Here is a 27268-nt window from a genome sequence, read left to right on the forward strand (position 1 = left end):
TGCCTGTTTTTGATATGGCCATTCTATTTATCTCACTCATTACCATTGGCATAATAGTTGTTAGTGTAGTTATTTCTCTAACTGCACTCATCACTCTTTGGGGTGAGCTTCATATCATGGGCTGGTCCTTCCAGCCCTTATCTCTATTATCTCTGGATATTATTACAATAACGTCTTCTATTTTTTTAAATTCCATATATGTATAAGACTATTCTGTGTCTGTCTATCTCCCTCTGACTTATTTTACTCAGCATAATAGTTTCCATGTACATCCATGTATAGAAAAATTTTATGACTTTATCTCTCCTGGTGGCTGCATAATATTCCATTATGTATATGTACCACAGTTTTTTTTAGCCATTCATCTGTTGAAGGGCATCTTGGTTGTTTCCATGGTCTGGCTATTGTGTATAGCACTACAACAAATATAGATGAGAAGAAGGCATTTTTGTATTGTATTTCTGTGTTCCTAGGGTATATCCCTAGAAACAGGATAGCTGGATATATGGGAGCTCAATTTCCAGTTTTTTGAGGAGTCTCCATATTGTTTTTCATAAAGGCTGGACTAGATGGAATTCCCACCAGCAGTGAAAGAGAGTTCCTTCTCTTTACATTCCCACCAGCACTGATTGTTCTTGTTCTTTGTGATGTGTGCCAGTCTCTGTGATGTAAAATGGCACCACATTATTTTGATTTGCATCTCTCATGATTAGTGATGTGGAGCATTTTTTCATGTGCCTTTGGCAATTTGTATTTCTTCTTTGAGGAAGTGTTTGTTCATTTCTTTTCCCTATATTTTGATGGGGTTAAATTTTTTTTTCTTGTTAAGTTCTGTCAGTACCTTGTATGTCTTAGATTTTATCCCCTTACCTGCTGGACATTGGATAGTCTCTCCCTTTCTGGCGTGGCCTTTATATCCTAGTCACCATATTCTTGGAAATGCAGAAGCTTCTTAACTTAATATAGTACCTTTTGTTTATGTCAGCTTCCACTTATTAGAACAGTGATGTTTGTTCCTTGAAGATGCCTTTAGTCTCAATGTCATAAAGTGTTTTACCTACGTGTTCTTCTATATACCTTATGGTTCTGGGTATGAAATCAAGGTCTTTAATTCATTTGGATTTGACCTTTGTACATAATGTTAGATGGAGGTCTGAGTTTGTTTGCTTTTTGTTTTGTTTTGTTTTTGCATGTGGCTGACCAGTTGTCTCAGCAGCACTTGATGAAGAGGCTGTCCTTGCTCCATTTTGCATTTCTTGTCCCTTTATCAAAAATTATTTGATTGTATGTCTGGAAAATTAAATTTTCTTAACTTTTCTTCCCTGTTTTTAAATTCTACCTTTGTAGGCCTTATTAATTCCATGTAAAGTTCAAAATATATTAGCAGGGAATATTAGTTCCATAATGAGACCAAAGTGCAAAACAAAATTTAATGCAATATTTTAGATGCCAGAATTGGAAATGTATTTAAATAAATGAGAAAGGTATTTGATTATATTGTACTAAATGATTTTAGTTTCTTTATTTGAAAAAATTAAAATAATATAGCAATCGAACATCACAACTTGGACTTTACTGATTTATTTTTTGATAATTCCATTTGCCATTTTGTTGGAACAAGCAATGTGAAGTAAATTAGTTAGATGCTTGCTAAGTGGGCCAATTTGGAAAGTAGGAAGAAAACTGGAAGCATTGATAAAGGAAAGATAATACCAGTGATGGGGCTTGGCATTGTAATATTTTATGCCTGAAACAACTGTGTTATAAACAACTTTTTAAAAAATATTTAAAAAACGGGGCCGGAGAGGTAGCACAAGTGGTAGGGTGTTTGCCTTGCATGCACTAACCTAGGACAGACCACTGCTCCATCTCCCAGTGTCCTATAAGGTCCCCCAAGCCAGGAGTAATTTCTGAGCACAGAGCCAGGAGTAAACCCTGAGCATCACCAGGTATGGCCCCAAAACAAACAAAAATTAAAAAATTACTCAAATGGTAAAAAAATAAAAGAAAAAATTACTCAAATGGTAAATTTAATAGTTTTTATATTTTAGTATAAATAATATGACACGCATTTACTGGAAAAATACAGCCAAAGAGGAGCCGGGTGGTGGTGCTAGAGGTAAGGTGCCTGCCTTGCCTGCGCTAGCTTTGGACGGACCATGGTTCGATCCCCCGGCGTCCCATATGGTCCCCCAAGCCAGGAGCGACTTCTGAGTGCATAGCCAGGAGTAACCCCTGGGCGTCAGCGGGTGTGGCCCCCCCCCAAAAATAAATACAGCCAAAGGAAGACAATGGTAAGCACGGAAACTCAAAAGACTCTTGTTCTCCTGCACAGATACTGTACTATAATAAAATCAATTCTTTTGATCCCCATAAGTGATAGAGTTTTGAAACCCTGATCATTTTAGTTGGACAGAGCAACCCCATCATGAAGAATAGGAAGAGTCATGGGAGGCAGATCCTGGAAATTGCCTTGATCACCTCTCCCATTTCCTCAAAAGGTAAATTGCGAGAATGTGTATAGGCCTCAGTAGTGATACACTATTACCAAGACAAAGTTGGCTAAGAGATATTGGGAATAGAAGATTCCCAGGGATTATTCTAACATTTTATTTTATATTTATTTATCTGGGGGAGGCACTTTGGCATTATATTCTGAAGTGCTCAGAGGCTATTCCTAATGTTGTGTTTAGGAATAACCCTCTTAGGTACTCTTCTGGGGATCAAACTGAGTCAGGCACATGCAACTCAAATATTTTACCTCGTACTATTCTCACATGCCATGGGACCTATAGGTGTCTTTTTAGGGGGGAGGAGGGACTATGTATCTGGGGGTGGGTGGAGGTAAAGCACAACTAATCATGGCTTATTTTTGGTTGTAAAAGTTTTATCAATGAGTATCTGTTAGACATATCTTAGAGATTCCCAGGAGCTATGCAGAATCTAAGAATCTATTTGCAAGGAAACTAACCTCTGAGTATCTCTGAGGGTGATTAAAATCAGAAAAATAGATTACACAGTGGGCCCTTAAGTCAGATACACTGCTTTAAAGTTTAGACTCTTCTAGTTAATAATAGTCAAATATGGACAGCTTTGCTAACTTCTATGAGTCTGTTTACTTTTCTACAAAATGAGAGTAACACTAAGATATGCTTCTTAGTACGGCCATGAGGAAAACTATAATGGCATACCTGCACAATCTTCACAGTCAGTCATACATAAGGCTGACACTTGATTTTATTTTTTAATTAATGCATCATTATTTACAAAGTTGCTCAGAGAAGAGTCTCAACCATGTTCTAATACCAGGACACCAATACCATCACCAGGGACAACTTTCCTTTACCAATGCCCTCAGGTTTCCTCCTACACCACAAGGTAGATACTTCTATAGCCATTACTACTAAGATAAGATTTTTTTGCATTCCCTCTTCTGAAGATAGTGGTAAGCTTTTCAAATTTATAATGTAAATCAGCATCCCTTTAAGGGTAAATTTTCTAGATCTTCCTCAGAGTGAAGTATACTCATGAATTCGCTCTTTTTCTAGCTGTATATATCTTTTTTGAAGCAAAAATAGATTGGCAAATCAAGTTATTGAGAAACTTCCTTCAGTTTACTGGTAAAGGAAAATAAAATATGACAGATATTAATGCCTCAACATTAATTTTTGAATAAACAAGTTAAGAAATACACCATTCTTTCTGACCCTGTTTTAATAGTTTTCTTACTTGATACAATTCCCAAGAAATCAATTTAATCAAACTGATTCAACAGACAAAAATTGACATCCTTAGAGACTAGGGCAGGAGGAGGGTTGGTGTTTTGCATATTGAATAAAGAAGCACAATATAGTTATTTCTGGTGCTGAAAATAGGAAACAGCAACACATTTCATTGAATTCTTCCCCTGGGAAACTGGTGTCAGGTACAATATTCATTTTTGCATACAAAAGAAGCTTAAAATATGGCAATAAATTGAAGTTCAGCATTATCTAAAAACAATTACAAATCATTTTATCATGCAACAGATGCAAAAGTCAAGTGAAAATAAAGCTTTTGAATTATTTTCATAAAAAGAAAATTAAACCAAGGAAATGTTAGAAAAATATGACCTATAATTAGTAAAATATCAATGATAGGGAAATATATAAAAACAAAATTTGTCTATCTGAACTTAAATCTGATGATCATGTTAGAAAACAATATTTTTTGTTCTGTACTGAAACTGATGCCTAAAAAATTGAGAGAACAAGTCTGAAAAAATTACCAACCAATATCACCCTTGTTACTTGTCAAGAATAATTTTTTTTAAACCACGCAGAAAGGATAAACATCATTAAGATGGAATAGAGAGTACTTGATCACAGTGTGCTATCGTATCCTAGTATACACAAGGAAGGTGAAGGTACACCCAGAGTCCCTGACCAAGTGCTTCTGAAAAGTCAATGAGAAATTGCAAAAGAATATTCAGGCTTCTGAAAAAATTTAAAAGTCCCATTTTTCTAAAAGATCATGCCAAGCAACTACCAAAGAATGAAATTCATATTTGCTTCTATCAAAGTCCTACTTTACAGAATGCTAAGATTTAGGATCAAAAAAGTGGCAAAGATGATCTAGAATCAGGGGTCCTCAAACTTCTTAAATGGGGGGCCAGTTCACTGTCCTTCAGACTGTTGGAGGGCCAGATTATAGTATAAACAAAAATTATGAACAAATTTCTAGCACACTGCATATATATTATTTAGAAGTAAAGAAACAAAATGGGAATAAATACAGTATGTGGCTCGCAGGCTGTAGATTGAAGACCCCTGAATGATCTAAGTGGATTTCCTAAGGGAAATCTAAATTTTCTAACTAATTTCCTAAGGGAAATCTAAATTTTCTAACTAATGAGCAGTTAAGGATTTGTAACAGTTATTATAAACAAGAATGTCAGCAATTCCAGTTTAAGATAACCTCAAAACAGTATAAAATAAATATAATGCAAGGGCATGTTTATATGTTCAGAATAAGTGGGTTCATATATGGTGTAAAATATTAATTATGACTAAAAATACTATACTTAGATTTAAGGAATTTTGATATCAGGCCTTGTACTTTTTTGTAACATTGCAATGACTTGAATGAATGTCAACAAGGGCACATAAATGTCAACTGCATGTTTAACTAATTTAATTACATAAATCCTTTATTAGATTTTGTATTTTTTCCAAGATTAGTGAAAAATTGGGAATTTATGAAATGTAAATTAAGAACTGGACATGCTATTCTTTTCACTTATTTTTGTTTCCTGGTTTTTGGGCCACACCCGGCGGTGCTCAGGGGTTACTCCTGGCTATCTGCTCAGAAATAGCTCCTGGCAGGCACGGGGACCATATAGGACGCCAGGATTTGAACCAACCACCTTATGTCCTGGATCAGCTGCTTGCAAGGCAAAAGCCGCTGTGCTATCTCTCGGGCCCCAAGAACTAGACATGCTATTCTAATAGGCAAATATACAAGGCTTTTGTTTGTCATCAGAATGAATCTGTGAAGTGGGTATTACATCAGTTTATTGTATATGATTAAGTGGAGATTTGCAGGATAAATAACTTTCTCAAGTCACATTCATATCTCTTCTCTTTCTGTCTTCATTTATTCATCAGACTTTCCTATCTCCCTCAAATAAGGAATCTTGCGATTAAATTAAACATTCCCAAATAACTTAGAACAATCTCATTCACAGATCATTAATTTAAGGCTAGCGACAAACTTTCTTTTGCTATAAAAATTTTATTGGGTCGAGGTATTTGAGCATAGAAAGTTTTTGGAGGGTAGTTACTTCGTCTAGACATAATGATGATTACTGAGTAGAGGTATGTGGGCAGAACCATTGTAGATAAATTTAGAAAGATTCAGGGAAGTCACATGTGCCTTGCACGTCATTCTAAAAATTTTAAATTTTACTGTGAATTAGGAAAAATCATGCAGGGGAGTGGCATAGGTGAACTTGTATTTTTAAAGGACCACTCTAATTTCTTTACTGAGACTATAGGAAAGCATGATTCTTGCATGAAGAACAGTAAAAAGATGCTGATGATAAGTTTGGTGAGCATTGATAAAAGGTGATCTCAGAATGGTATGAGCAGAAGTCACAAGTGACTGCATTTTGGAGAAACTTCAGGTTTTTTTTTTAATGATATCTTTATTTAAGCACCATGATTACAAACATGATTGTAGTTGGGTTTCAGAACCCTGCTTCACCAGTGCAACCTTCCCACTACCAATGTTTCCCTTCTCCCTCCTCTCCCATCCCCTGCCTGTCTTTGATACAGTCATTCTTTCTCTCACTCATTACCATTGTCATAATAGTTGTTAGTATAGTTCTTTCTCTAACTGCACTCACACTCTTTATGGTAAGCTTCATATTGTGAGCCAGTCCTACTGTATCATTTCAGGCCCAAAAGTGATGATTTTTAATCTGAGCAATATGAGAAATGAAATGATCATTACTTCAAATAGCAATGTCTGTACTTAAATGTTGAAGGCTGGTTAAATCCAAATGCATTTTTGGGTCACACCCAGTGACATTCAGGGGTTACTCCTGGCTCTGTGCTCAGAAATCATTCCTGGCAGGCTCAGGGAACCAGATGAAATGCCAGGAATAGATGCCAGGAATTAAACCCTGGTTTGTCCCATGTCAGCCATGTACAAGGCAAACGCTCTACCAATGTGTTATTGCTCCAGCCCCTGCATATTGCTTTCTAAATGTCATTTATTATATAGACAGTCAGTGAAGGGTAGTGAATGGGGAGTAAGATTTACAAATATAGAATAAAAGAAAGTTTTGAGATATAAATATAAAAGTAGGAATATGGGATTTGCTGGAAAATAAATAGGCAATTTTTGTCATAAAACTGATGATAAGAGTTATGAGAAATAAGAGATTAGCACTTATTTTGGACTATATTTGTGTTAGGGCAACAAAGAAGAAATGCCATAAACAATGACTAAAAGAAAATTATAATATAAGTACAATTATCATGATAATAAGTGAGAGATTTTGTATTTTATTGGGGTTGACTGGGTCATACCTCATGGTGCTCGGGGCCTTTTTCTAACTCTGCTCAGGAGTAATTCCTAGCAGTGCTCTAAGCAACATATATGATGCCAGATATTTGATCTAGGATCAACTATCTAGGATCAACATTTAACATATGCATATGTCAGTACCTCCTACACTATCTATCTATGGTCCCAAGGATATGTGATTTAAAGGTGATGAATCACAAAAGTCATAAGCCAGATGAGTATTGAAAACTGGAATGATTAACTCATGTAATCTTGAATAGTCTAATAATTCTGAATTGTAATAGCAAGAGAGTACATAGATGTAGACCATTTGTTTTGAACAGTGTTTTTACAAGCTTTGCTGTATTCTGGAATTATCCAAGATATAAAAAAATCAGTGTTGTTCTTTTCAGACACTCTTTTCAGACTTGGGTTTTTTAAGGGTCCCCGGTTGTCTATAATGTGTACCATATTTAAGACACATTGCTTTCGAGTAATGCCAAGACAACAATATTTTTTCAATTTAGAACTTGAGGAAGCTTGTGCAAGAAGAGAAGGTTTAGTGAGGGGAAGAGAGTGGAAATCTGTGTAATTGACAAATCATGTGAACAGCAGCATCGTCAAATGAGTAATCACTATTCAAGGACTGTCCTGACAAGGGTAAATAAATCGTCTTTTCCTCATTTGTTGTGCAAAATCATTTTCTCTTTATACCTACACATAAGGATTATTTAGTTCTGCTTAGCATTTGTTGAAGAGAAGTATTGAAAATGTTTCTAAGAATGAAACTTGTGTCAATGGTGGGAAAGGGCGAAATACACAATCTACAAAAAGTCAGTGAAGAATAACTCAACTGCAGTTATAATTTATAATAATGCTCCCCAACAAGTTCTGAACACTTTCTTTCTACCATCATTTAAAACCACAAGAACATTTTTAACTGGACCGAGAACTAAGCTTGCCAAGGGGCATAATGGGTAAAATAGGAGGGAAGGAACAACAACAATGGCAGAGGGATTTGGTGCTTTAGTAATAGTGTGGTACTGCACCATTATAAGCAGAAAACAATAATATTAATGCTATTGTAAACCATGATAGCTCACTGTAAAAATAGAAAAGAAAGATGGACTCAAGAATTAAGATCATAGATAGCTTTTATTTCTACTGTGGCTGATGCAATCCTATCCAGACTGCGTTTTTCCTTCCTTCTAAAAATCTTACAGCTGTGAGTTTGATGCCAAGTTGCATGTTTCAAATAAACTTCTCTAAAGAAGCCTAATTCAGATAACAAGAGGCTTTATAAGATTATTTATATACCAGCTGTTAACTCTTGTGTTGAAACTTGTAGTTGGATATTTGATGTTTTTCCTTAAAACAGAAAAGGGATGAAAGACATGGGAAAAAGAAGAGATCCTTGATAAGAGGAAGGGGGTACATAAATAAGGAACTAATGATTAGAAACAAGACTGATAAGAAACTAAAGAAGTAGGCAAAAGGAGTTTCTCAAACAACCAAGCAAAAACATTAAAATTTGGGGGCAGAGAAAGGAAAAAAGAAAATACATAGAATAAGATAATGAGATTATTAGAAGACTCCTCAGACTCCTGTTTTTACTTTTCTATTGAACTTATTTCAAACACATTCTATTAATTTAACATTAATGAGGACGATGAAAAATGACAACTCTGGGCACAAAAGGAAGTTTCCAGAGGGGTGAGGGGATTAAAACAGGGAAAGAAATGGTAGATTGTATTGTAGTAGTATTGGTACCTTTGATGGTGGGTGTGGTGGGGTAATATATATTTTGAACAAGCATGCAATTGTATTCCCCAAATATATGTCTTGTAAACCAATGTTACCATAAAAAATGTTTCAAAAGATGATGTTTCTATGTAAGCAAACAACATGAATATACTAATCATTTACATTGAAGCTAGAAAGTAATAACCAGTGAGTCAAGCAATTACATCAACACTGAGCAAACTTTGTTAAGCTATTAACACATTCCATTGCTTTTCAGTCTTTTCAGTATTATAAACTTAGCAAACAAAATTTACATTCCAATCTTTGTCTTTCATTGTAGTCTTTCTAGTCTAGAATATACTGGAATTTATAGTTCTTGTGGAACTCTCACAAGACTGTGAGATTTGATTTCACAAGATGTTATTGGCAAAAAATAAAATCATTATTTCCAAAGGAACAAAACAATAATTATTTAGAAAATCCTGTTTCAATTTCCACTACAATTGATGTCAATTGCTATAATCATAAATTCTTTGCAGTCTTCAATAAATTTTAGGTGAAAATAGATAAAAGAAAGAATAAAAAATAATATAAAATCAGAGCATTGCTCTCTTGAGGGAAAACCATTTTTCCTCAAAAAATAGTAGCATGTACCATATTGTGTCTATTACCATTCGTCCGAGGATAGCTTCAATCCCCAATATTAATTATAATATAAATAACACAAATAATTTACATTCATTATAAAATTTAAAGGTTGGTAATGAAAAATTCACAAATTGATATTTTAGCAGACACATAAAACTCAGATATACACCCCCCCAATTTTCAATCTTCAATTTCAATATGAATTTTAATTTCAATTTTCAATATTAATTATAATATAAATAACACAAATAACTTCCATTTATTATAAAATTTAGAGGTTGATAACAAAAAACTCACAAATTGATATTTTAGCAGACACACAAAACTCAAATATACACACAGCCCCAATTTTCTACAGATAAATACTTTCTGCTGAAAGTTGCAAAATTTAACCAAATCTTTCTATTAAAACTGAAAGGATATAAATACAAAGTTAGAGTATCTTGAGTATCTTTATTTTGATACTCAAATTGATTTGTGAAATAGTAGTTCTTTATTAATTGACCCAGTTCACTTGGTTCTCTAAAGATCTTTTTTTCAATTGAAGTAAAATTCACTTTCTGAACACTTATCACTCCTTTCTTTTCTGAGTCTTGTGTCTATGTTTTACTACCTGTCCTGGACATTTCATGTGACTGGAATCAGACAACATGTGGCCTTTTTTAAAAAAAAGACTTTAAGTATTATAGATATAAAATTGTTCATGACTGAGTTTCAGTCATAGAGTGTACACCACCATTCACCAGTGCATTTTTCCTGCCTCCAATATCCCCAGTTGTCCTCTCTTTCATCCCCACCTGCCTCTGGGGAAGGTATTTCTCTCTCTCTCTCCTCTCTCTCTCTCTCTCTCTCTCTCTCTCTCTCTCTCTCTCTCTCTCTCTCTCTCTCTCTCTCTCTGTCTCTCTCTGTCTGTCTCTCTCTCTTCCTTTTCGACACTGTGGGTTGCACTATTGCTAATGAAGGAGTACTTCATCACTTTATCCCTTTTTAGCACACAGTTCTTGTTCACAGTGATCAGTTCTAATTTTCATTGCCATAGGATCTTTCTCTACCCTGTGTTCACCACTCTGTGTGGCAAGCTTTACTAACCTCATATGACTGACCCTCATAACTATTGTTTCTGGATATTATTACCATACTCTATTTTATTTTTTTCATATACCACAAATGAATGAGATTATTCTATGTCTATCCCTCTTTCTCTGACTCATTTCACTCAGCATAATTCTCTTCATATCCATCAACATGTGGCGTTTTTTTTTTGTTTGTTTGTTTTTTTTGTTTTTTTTTTTTTTGTTCTGGTTCATTTTGCTAAGTGTATTTTCTTTGACAGTGGAGAGAGGCGCATCCAGGGGTGTTCAGGGGCTATTCCTTGCTCTATCCTCAGTAGTTTCCCTGGAGTGTTGTATGTGGCATCCCAGGTTCAAATTAAAATGTAAGGTAGATGCCTTAATCCCTGTACTATTCATTCCAAGTATGTCTTAAGGTGACTCTGTAGCAAGCAAGTTTCAATATGAATATCCCACATTTATTCATTTATTCATCAAGTGCTGGAATACAGTTTGTTTATACATTTTTCCTCTAATCATGCCTTTATAAACATTTGTATTCATGGTTTTCTTTACTTACATATGGCTAACTTTTTTGTTTGTTTTATTTGGTTTGATTTGGGGACCACAACTAGAAGCACTCAGAGATTTCTCCTGGCTCTGTGCTCAGGATTTAAACCAGTGCTAGAATATCATATGCAGGGCAAGGGATTGAACTAGGGTTGATCAAAAGGGAAAAAAAAAATGTTACTCCCATTCAGACTTCCACTCCCTCATATGGCTAATTTTTCTTGAGTGGAAACTAGGAGAGGAATTTTTCTATCATATCATATATGTGAACTATTTAATGCAGGGGTCTCAAACTCAATTTACCTGGGGGCCCGCAGGAGGCAAAGTCGGGGTGAGGCACTTATTCACTTATTTAGTAAGTGAATAATCGCGAATACTGCGATATTTGAAGGCTGGCCACGGGCTAAAAATGTTGTAAGGAGGGCCGCAAACGGCCCGCGGGCCACGAGTTTGAGACCCCTGTTTTAATGTTTGTAGAAGTACAAACTGTTCCCATAACCGTATATTTCAGCCACACCAGAATTATATGAGGGATTTTTATTTATTCAAATTCTCACCAAACTCATTATCATTTCTCCTTGATTACAGCTATCCTAGTATATATGAGGTATGTATGTAGTTGTAGCTATGATACATAATTTTCTAATAACTAATAATGCTGAGCATATTTTTTCATGCACTTATAGACTATTTGTATATTTTCTTTGATAAACATATGCTTAGGACCACTTATTAATTTGTTATATATTTATTATTGAGTAGATTTTATTGAAGAACTTGGAAAGATCTTCAAGCTGACATCACATATGATTTCAATTGAAATAAAAAGTCAAAGTAGTAACCTAATTTGTGTACAAATTTACATTGTAAAAATAAGTAATAAACCTGCTTAAGTTTTGAAAAAGCGTGGTCAAAAAGAATTGAAAATGCATTCACTTATATAATTTATTATTAAATTAAGAAAATATTGTATTTTTAGTGTACCAAAATTATTTAACTAGTCTTAACTTGTCAAAGAATGCTTTAATTGGACTCATTTGGTTTTTTAAGAGTTGGTTTCTGCAAGAATGCTTTTAAATAATACATGTTTATGTTTTTTATTTTATATATGTAAATATATTATATTTGTCAAATCTTTCCAGCTCTTTCATTAAACTGTTTCAGGCTTTTTGTCTTCATACTGTAGCAAGAAGAGGAGAGGGTCAAAGACCTCCACAAAGAATTTTCTTTTTAAGTGGGCAGAAAATAGAGGAGCCCAAGGAAAGGGAGGAACAGGGAGGGCTATATTCCCAAAGAAAAAGAGTTTCAAACAGAGGGGGGTAAATGGCCCTACAAATCATAAAATAGCTAAGTGGGAAGAGAACAAAAATATCAACTTAGAGGTTACCATCAATTATTTCAGATAATTTTTAAATTTTATCAGCTTCTAAATGATGCTCAGATCAGGAATTTCTTCCAGCAAATTTTGCTTTGGTCTGACCTACAGTTGAATGTGAGGTTCCAAGGATGTGGTGTTTTTTGGGCCTAGGGTTACCTGAGCTACCCCAGTTATATGGGCTTGGGGGCTTTCAAGGCTACATCCTGTGGTATAATTTCTATGCAAGGCATGTGGGCTTTATTCTTTGTACTTTTGCATCAATTTGTTCAATTCCCCCCCCACCACACACACACACACACACACACACACACACACACACACACACACACATCAAATTTTAAAACAAAGTTTCACTGGAATAATGAGGATAGAACACAAACTACCAGGTCTCAGGAGTATGTTTTTGAGAAGCCTAGAAAAGTAGCCTGTGTTTAGGATTAGAGTTAGAGATAGTTGACAAGAGAAATAACTTAATCTAGCACATATGCATTCTGATTTTCAAAGTTGCAAGAAGGGGTACTAACCTGCTAAAGATAGGGTGGTAGTCGTAGGGATGCATTGTCAGAACATTCTTCAAAGAATTGCCAACGATGAGTAAGTCAGGAACTTATTTAAATATACCTTTGCTATTTTCTTACCTGTTGAAACCACAGCTGAAAGCCATAAAAGAAAACTTACAGGCAATAAGGTTTGTAGTAATTAGACATTGAGGAATGAGTCCCAAAGCACCTGCACTGAAGGAAGTGGTGTCTTTACTAAAAAGTCTAAAACATAGCCAGTTAGCTTCTCCTCTGAACAGCATTACGAAGACAAAAATACAAGATTCTCATTCATTTTCTTAAGAAAAAGATTTAAAAAAAATTCTCTCAAAGTATCATAGATCTTTATCTCTGCATGAGACATTAAAAATTATCCACAGTAATAATATTAAATTAAGGATGATATTTTTCAATGTGGAAAGGTGAGGGAGTAAAATATGATGTTCTCTTGCTCCAGCTGGAGTTTCCATTTTTTTCCCTGCAGGGTAATATTTCTCTTAATAAAGTTTACCTTTCCACCAAAGTATGACAAACACAAGGCCGATAAATGGAATTTCTCATCTATCTTCAAATCTCTATCTGGTTTAATAATTTACTTTCTCTCAAAGCCCTAAAAATGAAACATTTATCTTTGGTTCCATCAGTGAAACTGTTCTCTTCTCCTCCCACTTGCTAAATGGACTCCATTTATCACTCATTTTATGGGAGCTTATCTACTCCAAAAGAAGTTTGATCAGATAACCTCACTCTTAGAAAAGCAAAGGAAGATCGCAGGGATTGGTTTCTATTGTTTGAGAAACTCTTTGATCTGAAATTTTAAGGAAGGTGATGCGATGTCTCCAGGGTCTCTTGAATTTTTGGTGATCCAGGAAATTATTACTTTGGCCTCAAGGGTCTAGAGAGCCTTTGCTGACTAAGTCCAATCCTTCAGGATGATTTGAACATGAATTAATCCCCTGACTGAACATTCCTAGTTTAATGTTGTGATATAATATGACAGATTTATACATTGTTCTGACATAATGAAATGCAAAGAGATAAAGTATTTTATTTACACAGCAATATCTTATTTCAACAATTCACTGACTTAGTATTATAGGATCTCTTTACTTCATCAGAAAGGCCCCAGGCACCCTCTATTTGTGCCTTGCAGGGAAGCCCCTATGATTTCCAAAGACCAAAGCACTAGGCCATAAAGTCAAGAAGAAAGAAAATACAACTTGAAGAAACAAAAGGAGAACTTCAACTCCTCAAAGGCATCTCTGGAGAGATAGTACAGTACAACAAAGCTTTGCTTGCACACAGCCAACAAGGTTGGATCCCAGCATCTATATGGTTCCCCAAGGAGTGCCAGGAGTGTTTCCTGAATGCAAATCCAGAAGTAACCCCTGAGAATTAAACAGGAGAGTTCACATCTTTGGGTGTAGTCCCCAAACAAACAAAAATAACCATCCATGGTGCTCTTTGCTTCCTATGTTTCCTTTCCTGTAGTTGCATGCTGTCTTTTCTTTTACTGGTGAGTCACATCCCAGTCCTGAACCAATTAACTCCCATGCAGAGAGCATGATGAAAGATTCAGTGCTCTGTAATATAGTTGGATACTGGAGTTCTTGGCTATAACTCTTACAAAAATTTGAGTTATGTGCAAAAGAATGTGATAAAGACGTGAGCTCACATTTTCAGAGTACAAGGATTTGGGGTGACAGCCAGCAGTTTAGATGACACAGTTCTTTTTGGTTTTGTCTACTTATTTTCATCAAATTTAAAAGTTTTTCTTGCTTGTTTGGGGGACCACTCCCAGCATTTCTTATGGCCTATACCTGTTCTGTGCTCAGGGTCATTTCTCTAGCTTTGAACTCTCATTTTTGGTCAACAGCATGCAATGCGATCATCTTACCTGCTGCACTAACTCTTCATCCCCAAATTGTACTTTAAAAAAAATGTTTTCTAGTTTGGGGCTATACCCAGCGGTGTTTAGAGGTCATTTCTTGCTCTCGACTCAGGAGAGTCTTTAGGGAGCCATATGGAGGTGCCAGGAATCAAACCAAGATTGGTATGTGCAAGGCAAATGCACTTTCTGCAGTACTATTGCTCTGGCCACAGTCAACACTACTTTTTACAGTGAGTTAAAGCCTGGGTCTCCCACTCTCAATTAGTTTTCTAATATATTTAAGCAAAAACAAGTGAATATTAGAGAAGGGGGAAATGTGAAGCAAAGGCTATGTAATTTTTTCACCAGTTTTTAATGACAAAAGAGAAGCAGTCATAAGTCAAAAGCCAGGCCTTGTACTAAATACATGGCAATAGAACTAATAGTATAAATAACAGAAGCTTGTCCAAAATGCAGGGTCCCAGGCCCTTGCCCATCCTTCAGAAATCGCACCGTAAAAGAATTGACCTGTAAGGTGGAAGATGTTCTAGAAACCTCACTTCTGCCTAGAATTGTGACTGAATGTTGGAATTACCTGAGGAAGTTTGTAAACTACTGGACCCCAACCCCCCAGGAATTCTGGTTTATGGTCTGACTCCCTAAATGATTCCAAATGTGCAGCAAAGGTGGTAAAGCACTGGGAGGCCTCCTGTTTCCTCTGAGAACCTGAGCAATAGCGCCTGGGCTGTGAGCTGCTGCTGTGTAATGAATCCCAAACTCCTCTAGAAGCTTGGGGCCACTGCTGACCTTGCCTGGTAAGCTGGTTGTCCAGTTTCCCCAGATCTCCCCAGTGCATGGCTTCATCAGCACTCTTCATTATGTTTTAGGATGTGACTCCAAATAGAAGTCAGTCAAAGAAGAGAAAAACATTAAGCCTGACATGTTCTATGCCTACTTCTTAAATCATTGGGAATTACAAAGTTCTTTGTTGATGAAAGCAAGGAAAAGAGGAAGGTTGTACTATATATATATATATATTATATATATATATATATATATATAATATATATATATTCTTTGTTGATGAAAGAGGAAGGTTGTACTATATATATATAATATATATATTCTTTGTTGATGAAAGCAAGGAAAAGAGGAAGGTTGTACTATATATATATAATATATATATTAAAAAAAATAATAAGAAAGACACATAGCAGCACTCAAGGAACTGGGTGAACAAATCAGCACGGAAAGCTGAGTCTAGGGAACCTCAAGATCAGGCTCCACAGCTGTGCTGGGATGTGTGTGCCGCTGCTCCTGTCCCAAAACTGGATCTTAGCAACCACCCTCAGCTGGGTGTTTTGTTTGTTTTGTTTTGTTGTTTCCCTTTCCAATGTTTATTTCGGCACTGGGATTTACAATAGTGTTCATAAATTTTCAAGCATACCATGTTCCAACTCCACACCCACTACCACTGTATAGTCCAATGTCTCAGAGTCCCCCTCCCTTCCCCTTAGTTCAACTGTTTAAACTTTTTCCCCCCTCCTGTGGCTGAAAGAAGTGTCACATTTTGCTCACTCCCAGCCTGTCTCCCCACCCCCTCCCAAGAAAAGTGTGCTTGTGGAGAGGGTGTTCTGAGCCGCCTCCAGCCTCAGAGACTGCTGTAAGAAAGCTCCTCTCTTTCTAGCACTATGAAGTTCCTCGGGCAGTTCAGGAGCCAGATTGCAGCTTCCTTGCCTCTTTGCTTGTTCTTCTTGAAGATTCTGCAACCAGGGTACAGCCACCTTTACGGCAACCGCTATGCAGGGTAAGTGGAGCCACTTTGTTGCCCTGCTGTGACTCTTACTTGGGATGAGGGGGTAGGTTTGCTTGTCAGGGTACCTTGCTCTCTGATCTGTATTCTCCAAGAGAATCTCTACACTTTCCTGGCCACCAAAAGCAAAATGCACACACAACTCTCAGCTCTTTGGTTTAGCTCATTACAAAGAATGCAACAGTCCCAAGTGTCGGATGCCAAACTCAGCAGTAAATGGGATTCTGTCTTTGGAGTAGCTCTAGCTGGTGTTTGCCGTAGTTGATGCTGGGTGTGAAGGATGCCATTGAATCACGTGAATGATGACCTAAAAACCAAAGCTGCTTCTTTAGAATTGTATTGAGAAGGTGTTGATTGAAATGCACTGGTGATTAAGAGCTGAGAGTGATGTTTTATGTGATGTTTAGCTTGCAGAGTGCTTTTTAGAAAGAATTTTTGAATCTGAGGGATGCAAATGAGTCCATGCAAAATAAACAGAATAAAAGCAATCAATCGTAAAATTTTGAACATTGTTGTGAAGAGAGAATTACAGAAGGAGGAAAATACCAGGTGAGCTTGCTTTCTGTTAGCCTTTCATAAGGAGAGGCATTACTTTGAAAGTGGTCTGTGACTGTGCACATCTTACCCTGAAGTCTTGATTTGCTCAGATTTACAGGGGATTGTTCTTTGAATCTGGAAAGTATAGCATTTCTATGCTTTAGAACGGGAAAAAATTGTAAATAGCTCACCTAGTTAAATTCCTTTGTATTAAAGAGGGAAAACATTCTCTTAAATATTGTAGTCTGCTATCATACAATAATTACCAGTTAAGGAAAACTTTCAAGGAGATATAGATTATGATCAGGTGGTATTCAGAGTTCTTAAAACTGTTGTTTCTAGGAATAGTTTAAAGAAGAATTTGTAAATGTGACCCTAGAGAAGAGAGTCATGTGTCCCTTTCTCCCCTGGAGACTCTGGACACTGCTGGTAGAGTCCCCCTGAATATTTAGGGAGAAAATTTTAAAAGAATGTGCTTGGTTTTAGGGAGTTGCAAAATAAGATGGAAATGGTGACAGAAATAGGGGCTATTGATAAAACTATAAACCTCTATTTTCTCATCTCATATTCCTGAGAAGCGAAGTACAGAGTTAATACCCAAAAACTGATTTTTCAGTCTTCTAGAGATACATAATCCAGACTTTACAGCTGTTACTTGTCTCTACTTTGGAGATTTGGGTAAGAAAGCTGTGCTTAATAACTTGTATGAAAATCAAAGGTTGTGGAAACCATTGCCTATGATTCTCTTGGCTGGTGGGAGGCCATGTGATAAACATATATCACAGACTGAGCCTGTCCATGTGACATAGGACCTTTCTCCTCTGCTCAGCTATGCATATTTCAAATGGGTGGCTGCCTAATGACAAGTTACCAGACTAGCTTCAGTTGAGCAGGTGTGTACACTTTCCTAAGTACCACTTACTTAATAGAGGAAATGAGGCCAAAGGCAGTGACCACCTTCCCCCAATCTCCCCTTTTTAAAACAGAACTCTCAGTAACTGGACCCTACCTTTTCTGTTGTTCTGCAATGAAAACCAGCATCGCAATTTTTTCTTTGGCTGTTACTTAGTAAAATAGTCTGTTATTGTTAAGTAAGGTAGTATAAATTTCCATTTGTTTGAAAGCCAGAAGTAAAAGATATAACAACTAGAAACTGAAGAGTTGTAACATTAAGAAACTGCAAATCACAGGAGAGCCTAAAAATGTTTCTGAGCTTTCTCACCACTGAAAATGTTTTGCTTGCTTGCTTGCTTGTTTGTTTATGAATAGGGAGTAAGAAGGGACTTGAAAATAACTTAGGGACAATCTGTAGAATAGAGATGAAATACCTGTATTAACATAAATCACTAGGCTTAACACTTGAAATCATGAGACTGAAACTACAATAAATATTATGATTTAATTTATAATTAAATTAAAATATATCTGCAATTGTTTAGGGAGAGGGAGAAAACTTGGGGTCATACATGAAAGGATGGGGCCACAAAGTGAAACGTGGGGTCATATATGAAAGGATGGGTTTATGTGGTGGTAGAATTAGAGGTGGGAATACTCTATCCCTGAAACCTACTGTAAATAGCAATTTAAAATCATAGGTGTCTAAATAAAAAGACAGAAATTCTGCTTAGATTTGGAAGTGTTTACCTTTAAGTAATTAAGAACTGTTTTCTGCAAGCCTACTGTTATTGTTACAAGCATCTAAAAGGCTGGGGCTGGAGAGATAGCATGGAGATAAGGCGTGTTTGCCTTGCATGCAGAAGGACGGTGGTTGGAATCCCGGCATCCCTTATGGAAACCCCCCCCCCCACCACCACCACCACGAGCCTGCCAGGAGCGATTTCTGAGTGTAGAGCCAGGAGTAAACCCTGAGCGCTGCCGGGTGTGACCCAAAAACTGAAAAAAAAAAAAAATAACCTGAAAGGCCAATTTGGGAATATCATACCTGGCATTATATTTGATGCCCTTCCAAGTTCTAGTTCTAAAGGGATCTATAATGGTTCAAAAGTACCTGAATTTGGGTTTTGTTATGGAACAGTTCTATTTCTTACTTTCTTTAAAAAAAATTAATAGATTAGTTGAATGATATATATGCAATTATCAATTGGAAACTTTGCTCATGAATAAAACTTGAAGATACTGGACTCACCAGCATGTTTCCTGAGAGCAGCTAAGGAGCTGACACTCCTTTTTCTCCATAAAATAGCATCAGTTGCTACTGCTAATCTTAAAGTAGGTGCTTAGTCAATGGCAACTGTTGAATGGCAGAAAAAAATGGTAGAGAGACAGAGGAAAGTCTGAGGGTAAAAACTGCTACTTTGGGGGGAATATGACTTAAATTGCTCATTTACAATAGGGATTTAAAAACACATCAAAAATGATGTGGCTTATAGAAATAATATAAATTCAAAACATTTATTATTAGTCAGCTGTCCATTAGTGTGTTTTATTTCTTTAAGGTCTTTATCACTTGCTCTCTCTTTTTACCTTGAAACACTGTGATGCCGAGGGCCAAAAATTTGAGGATCTTCCACATCAGACTAAGTTAGAATAGATTCCTTTTCAGAAATGGTAAAAGATCTACAATGGTGTGGTTTGTCACTGCTGTTTAAGTTGTTGTTGTTGTTGTGTGTGTATGTGTGTGTTTACCAAGCATTTACTCAATATTTTCTTCACAATATGCAGTGGCTGTAGCATAATGTTTATTAAGTTTCCAAATTCAACTTCCTGAATTTCAATTCCTACTTTCTCAAATTTAGAATCTGTTAGTTAGGGCAATCTTGTATCTTTGTTTGTTTGTTTTTAAGCCTTGTAGGCCTCAGTTTCCATGTCTGTGATAGCAGAAATAAATCTAGAAACTTCCTGAGTTGTGCAGATGAACAAAATGAGTATTGCATTATTCTAGGCACTTAGTAAGTATTCACTAAGTAGGGTGGCAAAACATAATATCAACATTTATTTTATTTTATTTTTATGGAATGCTTCATGAATTTGCATGTCACTTTTTACTCATTTCAGGGCCTCAGATCAATAGGACAAGAATCAAGATGCTTGTTTTGCAAATAATCCAACCCATTTTAATTCCCAACACCAAAATACCATCCTTAAGCATCACTGTGAGTGGTACCTGAGCATCACCAGACCCTCTCCCCAAACTGGTCAACCTCAAAGACAGAATTCTTATTTTCTACCTTTTCTCCCTAGGTATCCAACCTTTCTTTCTCTTCTACAGCTGCTTTTAATTTTTTTTTTTTATTCTGTAATGCTGTTTTCCTACTTTTCCAAACCTAAAGCTGGAATACAAGAAATCAAGATTGTCATGGAATCAGAAAGATATCTTCCAGGTTGACAGGTAAAGCTAGTTTCTGGTAGGATGGTTGTATATCCCCATTTGCATGTTTTCCTGGTGTGTTAATTGCAGAGCTGCCTTTCAGTCAGAAAGCAGTATTATATAGATAAATATAAAAAGCTTTAAGTCTTCAGCTTCCTTTTGTTTAATTCATAAAGAACAAAACCTATCTCTTGTTCCTTCCATCCTGTAAGAAAATATTCCCTGTGTACCTTCTTTCCTTTACGTTCACTGTTAGACAAGCTCAGGTCTTATTTATTTCAGTCTAGCTGAAGGGAATTTTCTCTTAACTGATCTACCTTTCTCATACTAATGATCTTACTACAATTGGATAGCTCTTGTTTATGCCTTTACTAAAGGCCTACTTGGCTCCCTATTGCCAACTACATCAAATTCAGAATCCTCTGCCTGGTTTTCAAGCTCTCTGTAACCAGTCTTCTCTAATACTTCTGCTTCATTTTATAATTCCTGAAAAGCCTGTATACCCAGATCAGAGAAATAGAGACCTGAGCATTATTCTTTTCTAACAAGCAAAAAAAGACAGGTCCCTTTTATAAAGCCTAAAGCAAGGAGCTAACTCAGTGAATGTAATATTTAAATATGTACTATGTAATAGGTAAAAATATGTAAAATAATATGTATAATGATAGATTGAGAGTATTAACAACAAAGAAGGATATATTTTAGTACTAAAGATTGGTTTTCAACCTTTCCCCAGAAATTGGTACATGATTAATGTACTAGTTCTTCGGTGTCCTCTAGAAATTTTCTTTATTTTTTATCCCCTACAGGTAGACTATTTTCAGTTTTCCTTATATACTAGCTCAACATGTAAACCCTAAATTCTGACATTTTATCAACTGATTATAACAATAGTACAAATTCTTCTTTGCAGAAAGCTGTGCCTGTTGAGGCCTCCTGCTTGGCATGCTAATGAGGTGGAGTGAGATTGTTCTGCCTCAACTCAGAGGCAAATTCTCTTCTATAGGCTCATATTCCTCTCTGTTCACCAAGCTAGTGGAAGGAGGATTTTCAAATGTTCTGTCCACTCTCTCCTTAGGATTCAGCCTGACAATGGGAGACTTCATTTTATGACACAGGATACCTTCTAGGTAATGCCATTAAGTTTAATCACGTCTCCTGAAAAGAGATTTTTTTTCTCTTGAAAACCAGTGAAGAAAATTAATGTTTCATAGCCACACATCTTATATTTATGTGAACTGCAAAAGCATTATGTTTTTCTTTGTGAATAGAATTACTGAGCAGAAAATAAAAACTTTCAGTAACTTGTTTTAGAGTATTATGATCAATCAGTGGGTAGTTGGTATATGGGATTAAATTTTACTCTGCTAAATAAATTTAATGCCTTCTCCATCTGCCTCTGGGCATTAAATTCTCTGTGATAAAGAGGAAAGCAGATTATGAGGCCTAGCCAGATTGTTTGGAGTAGTTTTTTTTTTTTTTTATCAATTTACAAAAGGGAAATATTTTGTTACAGGTTGTAGCAAACTTTAAAGTATTCATCTTCAATAAACATACCTTTTAGTTCTCTCTGGGTCTATCTTGAGCATTTCTTTATCTATGTTATTAGGTGTACTGTTGGCTTGGTTTTGTTTTCCTTTGTAGCCTGACTTTTTGTTAGAAGTAAATCCCCACACTAAGGGATATAAGCAAGAAATTTATTGGTCTCTAATGTAAAATATCAGCGCAAGCACAGTTAGTATGGCAGAGAGTTCGAACAGGTGGTAAGAAAATAGATTGCATGTGACCAACCTCAATTCAATACCAATACCACAGATGGCCCCCTGAGCACCACCAGCGGTCACTAGAGCCTAGAGTTGTCCCTGAGCACTACTAATTGCATTTCTCCCCTTCACCTATCATAAAAGATGAGTGCTTTTTTTTTCAGCATTAAAATATTCCTGAGGTGTGATTGAATAAATGCCTTGCATGTGTAAGACTCTGGGCATGATTTCCAACACCATATGCTCACCTATCTACCCACATTCTATCAGTTACTACCCTGGAGGCCCCTGAACACCACTCATCTCAACACCCTATGGACCCAGTAAAACTACCAGCATAATAATAATGAAAAGAAAGTTTCTGGGGTAAGTGACCTGAATTTTAGAAGGATTATTTTATATTCAGAAAATCAGACCAGGATAGAGATGAGTATGTAATGGAAATATGAGTCCAGGTCATGGTTTTCTTATGTTTCTCCTAGTGGCTTGTTTCAAGTAATATGGAGGGTAAAGATGAGTCTTTAAGGAAGATAAAAACAAGTCAAGTAATATTAATATAATTCGCCCATCCATTCTCTGTTTTTCTCTTTTCGTTACTTTGAGATGGGTCCCTGTGGACTGTTTCTGGCTCCAGTCTTGATCAGATTATATAAAAGGTAGAATTCCTTTCCCTTTTTTTTTTTTATCAAAACTGCTAAATGCATGCAGGGTAAAAGGCATTTGGGACAAGACTCTGAAATAAGATATTTGGATTAGTTAAATTTTTTTACTGAGAAAATACCTTAAATCCTGGGCTTATAGAATAAGAAAGGAAAGCACACATGGGGCTCTAGCTTTCCTAGCTTTTCAGACATCTGTGTGGAAGCATGGGAACTGATGAGCAACTGATGAGCAAAAGATATTCTCAATATAATAACCAGTAAAAAAAATACATTTTGGAATATCAGAAACAGAGTCTCTAAAATTAAAACTTTTTTGGGGGGAGCAAACTCAGCAGAGCTCAGGATTTACTCCTGTCTCTGCGCTCAGAAATTACTCCTGGCAGGCTCACGAGACCATATCCAAGATGGCCACGGGCAAGGCAAATGCCCTACCTGCTGTGCTATCACACACCAGTCCCAAAATTTCTGTTCTTTCTTTTCTTTTTTCTTTTTATTTCTTTCCCTAATAAACCTAGTTTGAAAGACAAACCACTCTACTAAAAATTGTTCAATTTCAATAAGTTTTCACAGCCATAATCTTAAATCTTTCACTAATAAGAGAAAATAAACATACCTTTTTATTTTTTTTTTACTTGTGTGGAGGTAATGATATATTTACCTGCTATCTAGGTTTTCATTTCTGTTGTTTGTTATGGGGCTACACCAGGCTGTGCTCAGAGATCAGTCCTGACTCTATGCTCAGGAATCATGGAGTTGTTGCTTGAAGAGTTTCTTGAGGGAACATAAGCTGGGAACTTAATCAGGATCAATCTCATGCAAGAGAAGCTCTTTAACTCTTGACTATCTCCCTAGCCCCTTGTCTTTCATCCTTTCTACCTCAAACTATGGATCACTTAACCTGTATCTATCTTTCTGATAAGCTCATTCAATCAGTTATCACTTTATTGAAGGCTTGCTGTTGTTTTTCAACAATGCTTGGAGTTTGCAGAATAAAGGAATTTGGGTTTTAGAAATGCAATACTTCCTTAGGCACTAAACTTTCTTTATGTAGTTTACTTCCTAATGAAATAAAATAAAATAATTAAATTATAGTATAAACTCTAATGACACTATGATGATAAAGCATATACAATGTGATAAATAATGTTAGGAGAAGGGGTAAAAAAAATAGAGAAATCAGGAGTTATCTGAATAGCTGAGGCTAGAATTTTACTGTCGTAGAAAATAGCAAGTGAGGTGGGAACCTGCTGAACCCCTGAATGGTGGTTTTCAGACCTGCAGCATAGCCTAGGAATTTGTCAGAAGTGATAGTTATCATGGTATGCTCTGGCCTTCATTAGGAGGCCTGAAGGCAGTCCCATCTTCAGGGCCTTAAATGAGTTCTCTTTGTGATAGCATCTAAAGTTGGAAAACATTGGAAAGGAAGGGCCAGGATGGCATAATAGGAACCAATGTGAAGGTGATACTTTGCCAATGGGACTATATTCAATCCCCTTTTGTTTGAACAATTCAACATTTGATTGAAGTTGGTATACATCAAACTCAGGGTTTAACCACTGGATGCTTCCTAAATTGAGAATGGCAATGCTTAGTTCCTGCAGAGAACTGGCCAATGCAATATCCTAGTAGATTCAGGTCTACTTTGTGTTACAGTTGCTCTTGGTTGTTTTTGACTATGAGTCCCAATTATTGTGTAAACCTGATGGGTATCAATACCACCCTCACTGCCAGACATCAACTGGAATTCCTTGAAACAGAGCACTAGTCTGCCCATTCTTAGAGACACTGCTGATGCAATGTATTAACTCCAAATTTCCAATAGTGGTATCAGGTAACACAAACTCATAACCATTGTCTCTTAGAATTAGTAAGAACACAAAATGAGAAACTCATTAATAGCCCTCTATTATTTTAAATATCTTATTTAAAAGCGCTCTATAATATATCACACACACAAATAAAAGAATTAATCTGTATCAATGAACATAAACTTAGGACAGTCTCCAAGTACATAAGGGATTTCAAAACTCTGACATTCATATCCTATGAGTCTGTAAGGAGAGGAAAGAGAGAATGCTGAAAATTATTGTTAAAAAAATTAATAGCCAAAAACTTTCTCAATCTTAGAATGGAGTCATATACTAGGATTAAAGAAGTTCAAAGGGTTACAAAAATAATAATTTCAATACATGCTATAATAAAAAAGATAAGAGAGAAAATGCTGAAAGCCAAAACAAAGACTCATATAAAATTACCTCCATAAAATTCTCAGAAGATCTATCAAATGAGACTTTATGGGCTAGAAGGAAATGGTATGATACCAATACAATACATTGAATTAACACAACATCTCAAATTATGTTATTCAATAGGTTTTCTTTCAAATTTAAAATAGCAATACAAAACTTTCTGGACAACAAATAAATTCATGTGACATTATATTGTACATAGAAAACCCTAAAGATGCCATCAAAAACTCCTAGAAACAACACATCTATAAAGTAGTCAGCTACAAAATCAAAGTATAGAATCAATACTTAAAATCTGTTGTCGTCTTATATATAAACAATTATATAGAAGAGAAGAAAATTATAAAATAATTTATTCACATAATGATGCAAAAATACCCTCAAGATACAGGGCCAGTTTATAAAGGTGAAAGTTCTATTGAGTGAAAACTATAAATCACAACAGAAAGAAATACAACACAGAAAATGGAAATCTCTTATTCATTGATTCATATAATTAATATCATTAAAATAAACATCCTATCCAAAGCAGTATTCAGATTTAATGCAGTTCCCATAATTAACCTACAGAAATATATGCACATGGATATTCATTGCAGCTTATTTAAAATAGCCAAGAAAATAATTAGTCCCCAGTGGATACAAACCCTGAGATATTGTCAATAAAATGAAAAATTGGAGCTGCAAATATGGAGTGGGGTAAGGTTAAAAGGGACTTTGAGACACTGGTGGACAATTATTGACACTCTGTGATAGGGTTAATGAAGTATCATTGTAAATATAAATAAATAATATGAAAACATAGTAAACTATAGTGCCCTCAATAAATAATAAAGAATATAAAAAGGCTACATATGCAGGAAAAATAGTTAACTTTTTAATACAATGAAAACTTTGCATGTTTATATATTTATCTTTAACTCTTCTATTAAATCAAAATTAATTTTAACTAAAGAGCCAAAAAATTAAGTGGAGCAAAGAAAATGTCTTCAGCAAATGATGTTGGGAAAAATGAACAGATGTACAAAAGAATTAAATAAGACCACTGTCTGACCTGACAAAAGATAGTTACTACAAAATTGATTTAATACACTGGTGTTATTCTTGAATTCATGAAATACATAGATAAAAACATGAGGGAAGTTCTCCATATTATCAGCTTCAAAGATGTCTTCCGTGATTCAACTTCATTTACAAAAGATGTGCAAGCAAAAATAAACTGGACTAACCTCCTATACCCCAACTGATGCCATAAGCCCCATCAGGAGTGAAACTTGGACACAGAGCCAGGAGTAATCTCTGAGCTCTGCTAGGTGCAGCCCCCAAATAAAAAACAAAACAAAACAAAACAAAACAAAAATGAAGATAAATCTTAAAATGAGAAGAGTTAAGTAAAGAGGTAACAGAATTATTGTCTATTTAACTCCTCTTAGAGTTTTCTAAAGCAAGCACTGGAAAAATATATAACCAACTTGATGACCCAGTCTCATTTATATAGTAGAAGAAGGATTGAAAATACTTCATGTTTTATTGAGAATGGAATGTTTAATGGTACCCTTGTACCTACTGTCTGAGTTCTTTATGTTATTATGCAAAGCTTTTGACAAATATAATATATCTTACATAGCAATTACTTTAAAGATTGTTCTGTTAATTTTATTACACAACAGAAAACTAGTTCATTTCACTTAACATAAAATTACCCACTGACATAAGAAAAGAATTAATGGCAAAATTGCCCATAAGACAGCACATCCTAAGTGGATGGAACTGGAACTTTCTTTAACTGCTATTACCATTAAAAACGGTTTTCCCCATTCCACAGTTCAAGTAATAATTTTTATCTCTCCCACTTCATGTAATACATTTTAATCTTTACCTATCTGCTTTAACAGCTCTGAGTAGCTTAATAGTTGAGTTAATGCTTTATTCACCTGTTTCTCGACATTAACAGAAGTAAATAACTGCCTTCCAGAATGTTACTCAACTTCCTTCTGAGATCTCAAATGTTCTACAGTAGCTCTGATTTTGTGTATAGTAATTATTTACTTACTTATTCTTTCTGAATA

General features: G+C 35.6%; 1 protein-coding gene across 1 annotated transcript in view; it reads left to right on the forward strand.

Moving 5' to 3' along the window:
* The first annotated feature begins 16538 nt into the window (after positions 1 to 16538).
* CPA6 (carboxypeptidase A6) overlaps positions 16539 to 27268 on the forward strand; it is a 274096-nt gene continuing 263366 nt past the window's right edge. Inside the window, exon 1 of the mRNA XM_049781830.1 lies at positions 16539 to 16654. Within this exon, the coding sequence (XP_049637787.1) occupies positions 16539 to 16654 (116 nt within the window). The remainder of the gene's footprint in view (positions 16655 to 27268) is intronic.

Source organism: Suncus etruscus, chromosome 10 (assembly GCF_024139225.1).
Source record: "Suncus etruscus isolate mSunEtr1 chromosome 10, mSunEtr1.pri.cur, whole genome shotgun sequence".
Classification (NCBI taxonomy): domain Eukaryota; kingdom Metazoa; phylum Chordata; class Mammalia; order Eulipotyphla; family Soricidae; genus Suncus; species Suncus etruscus.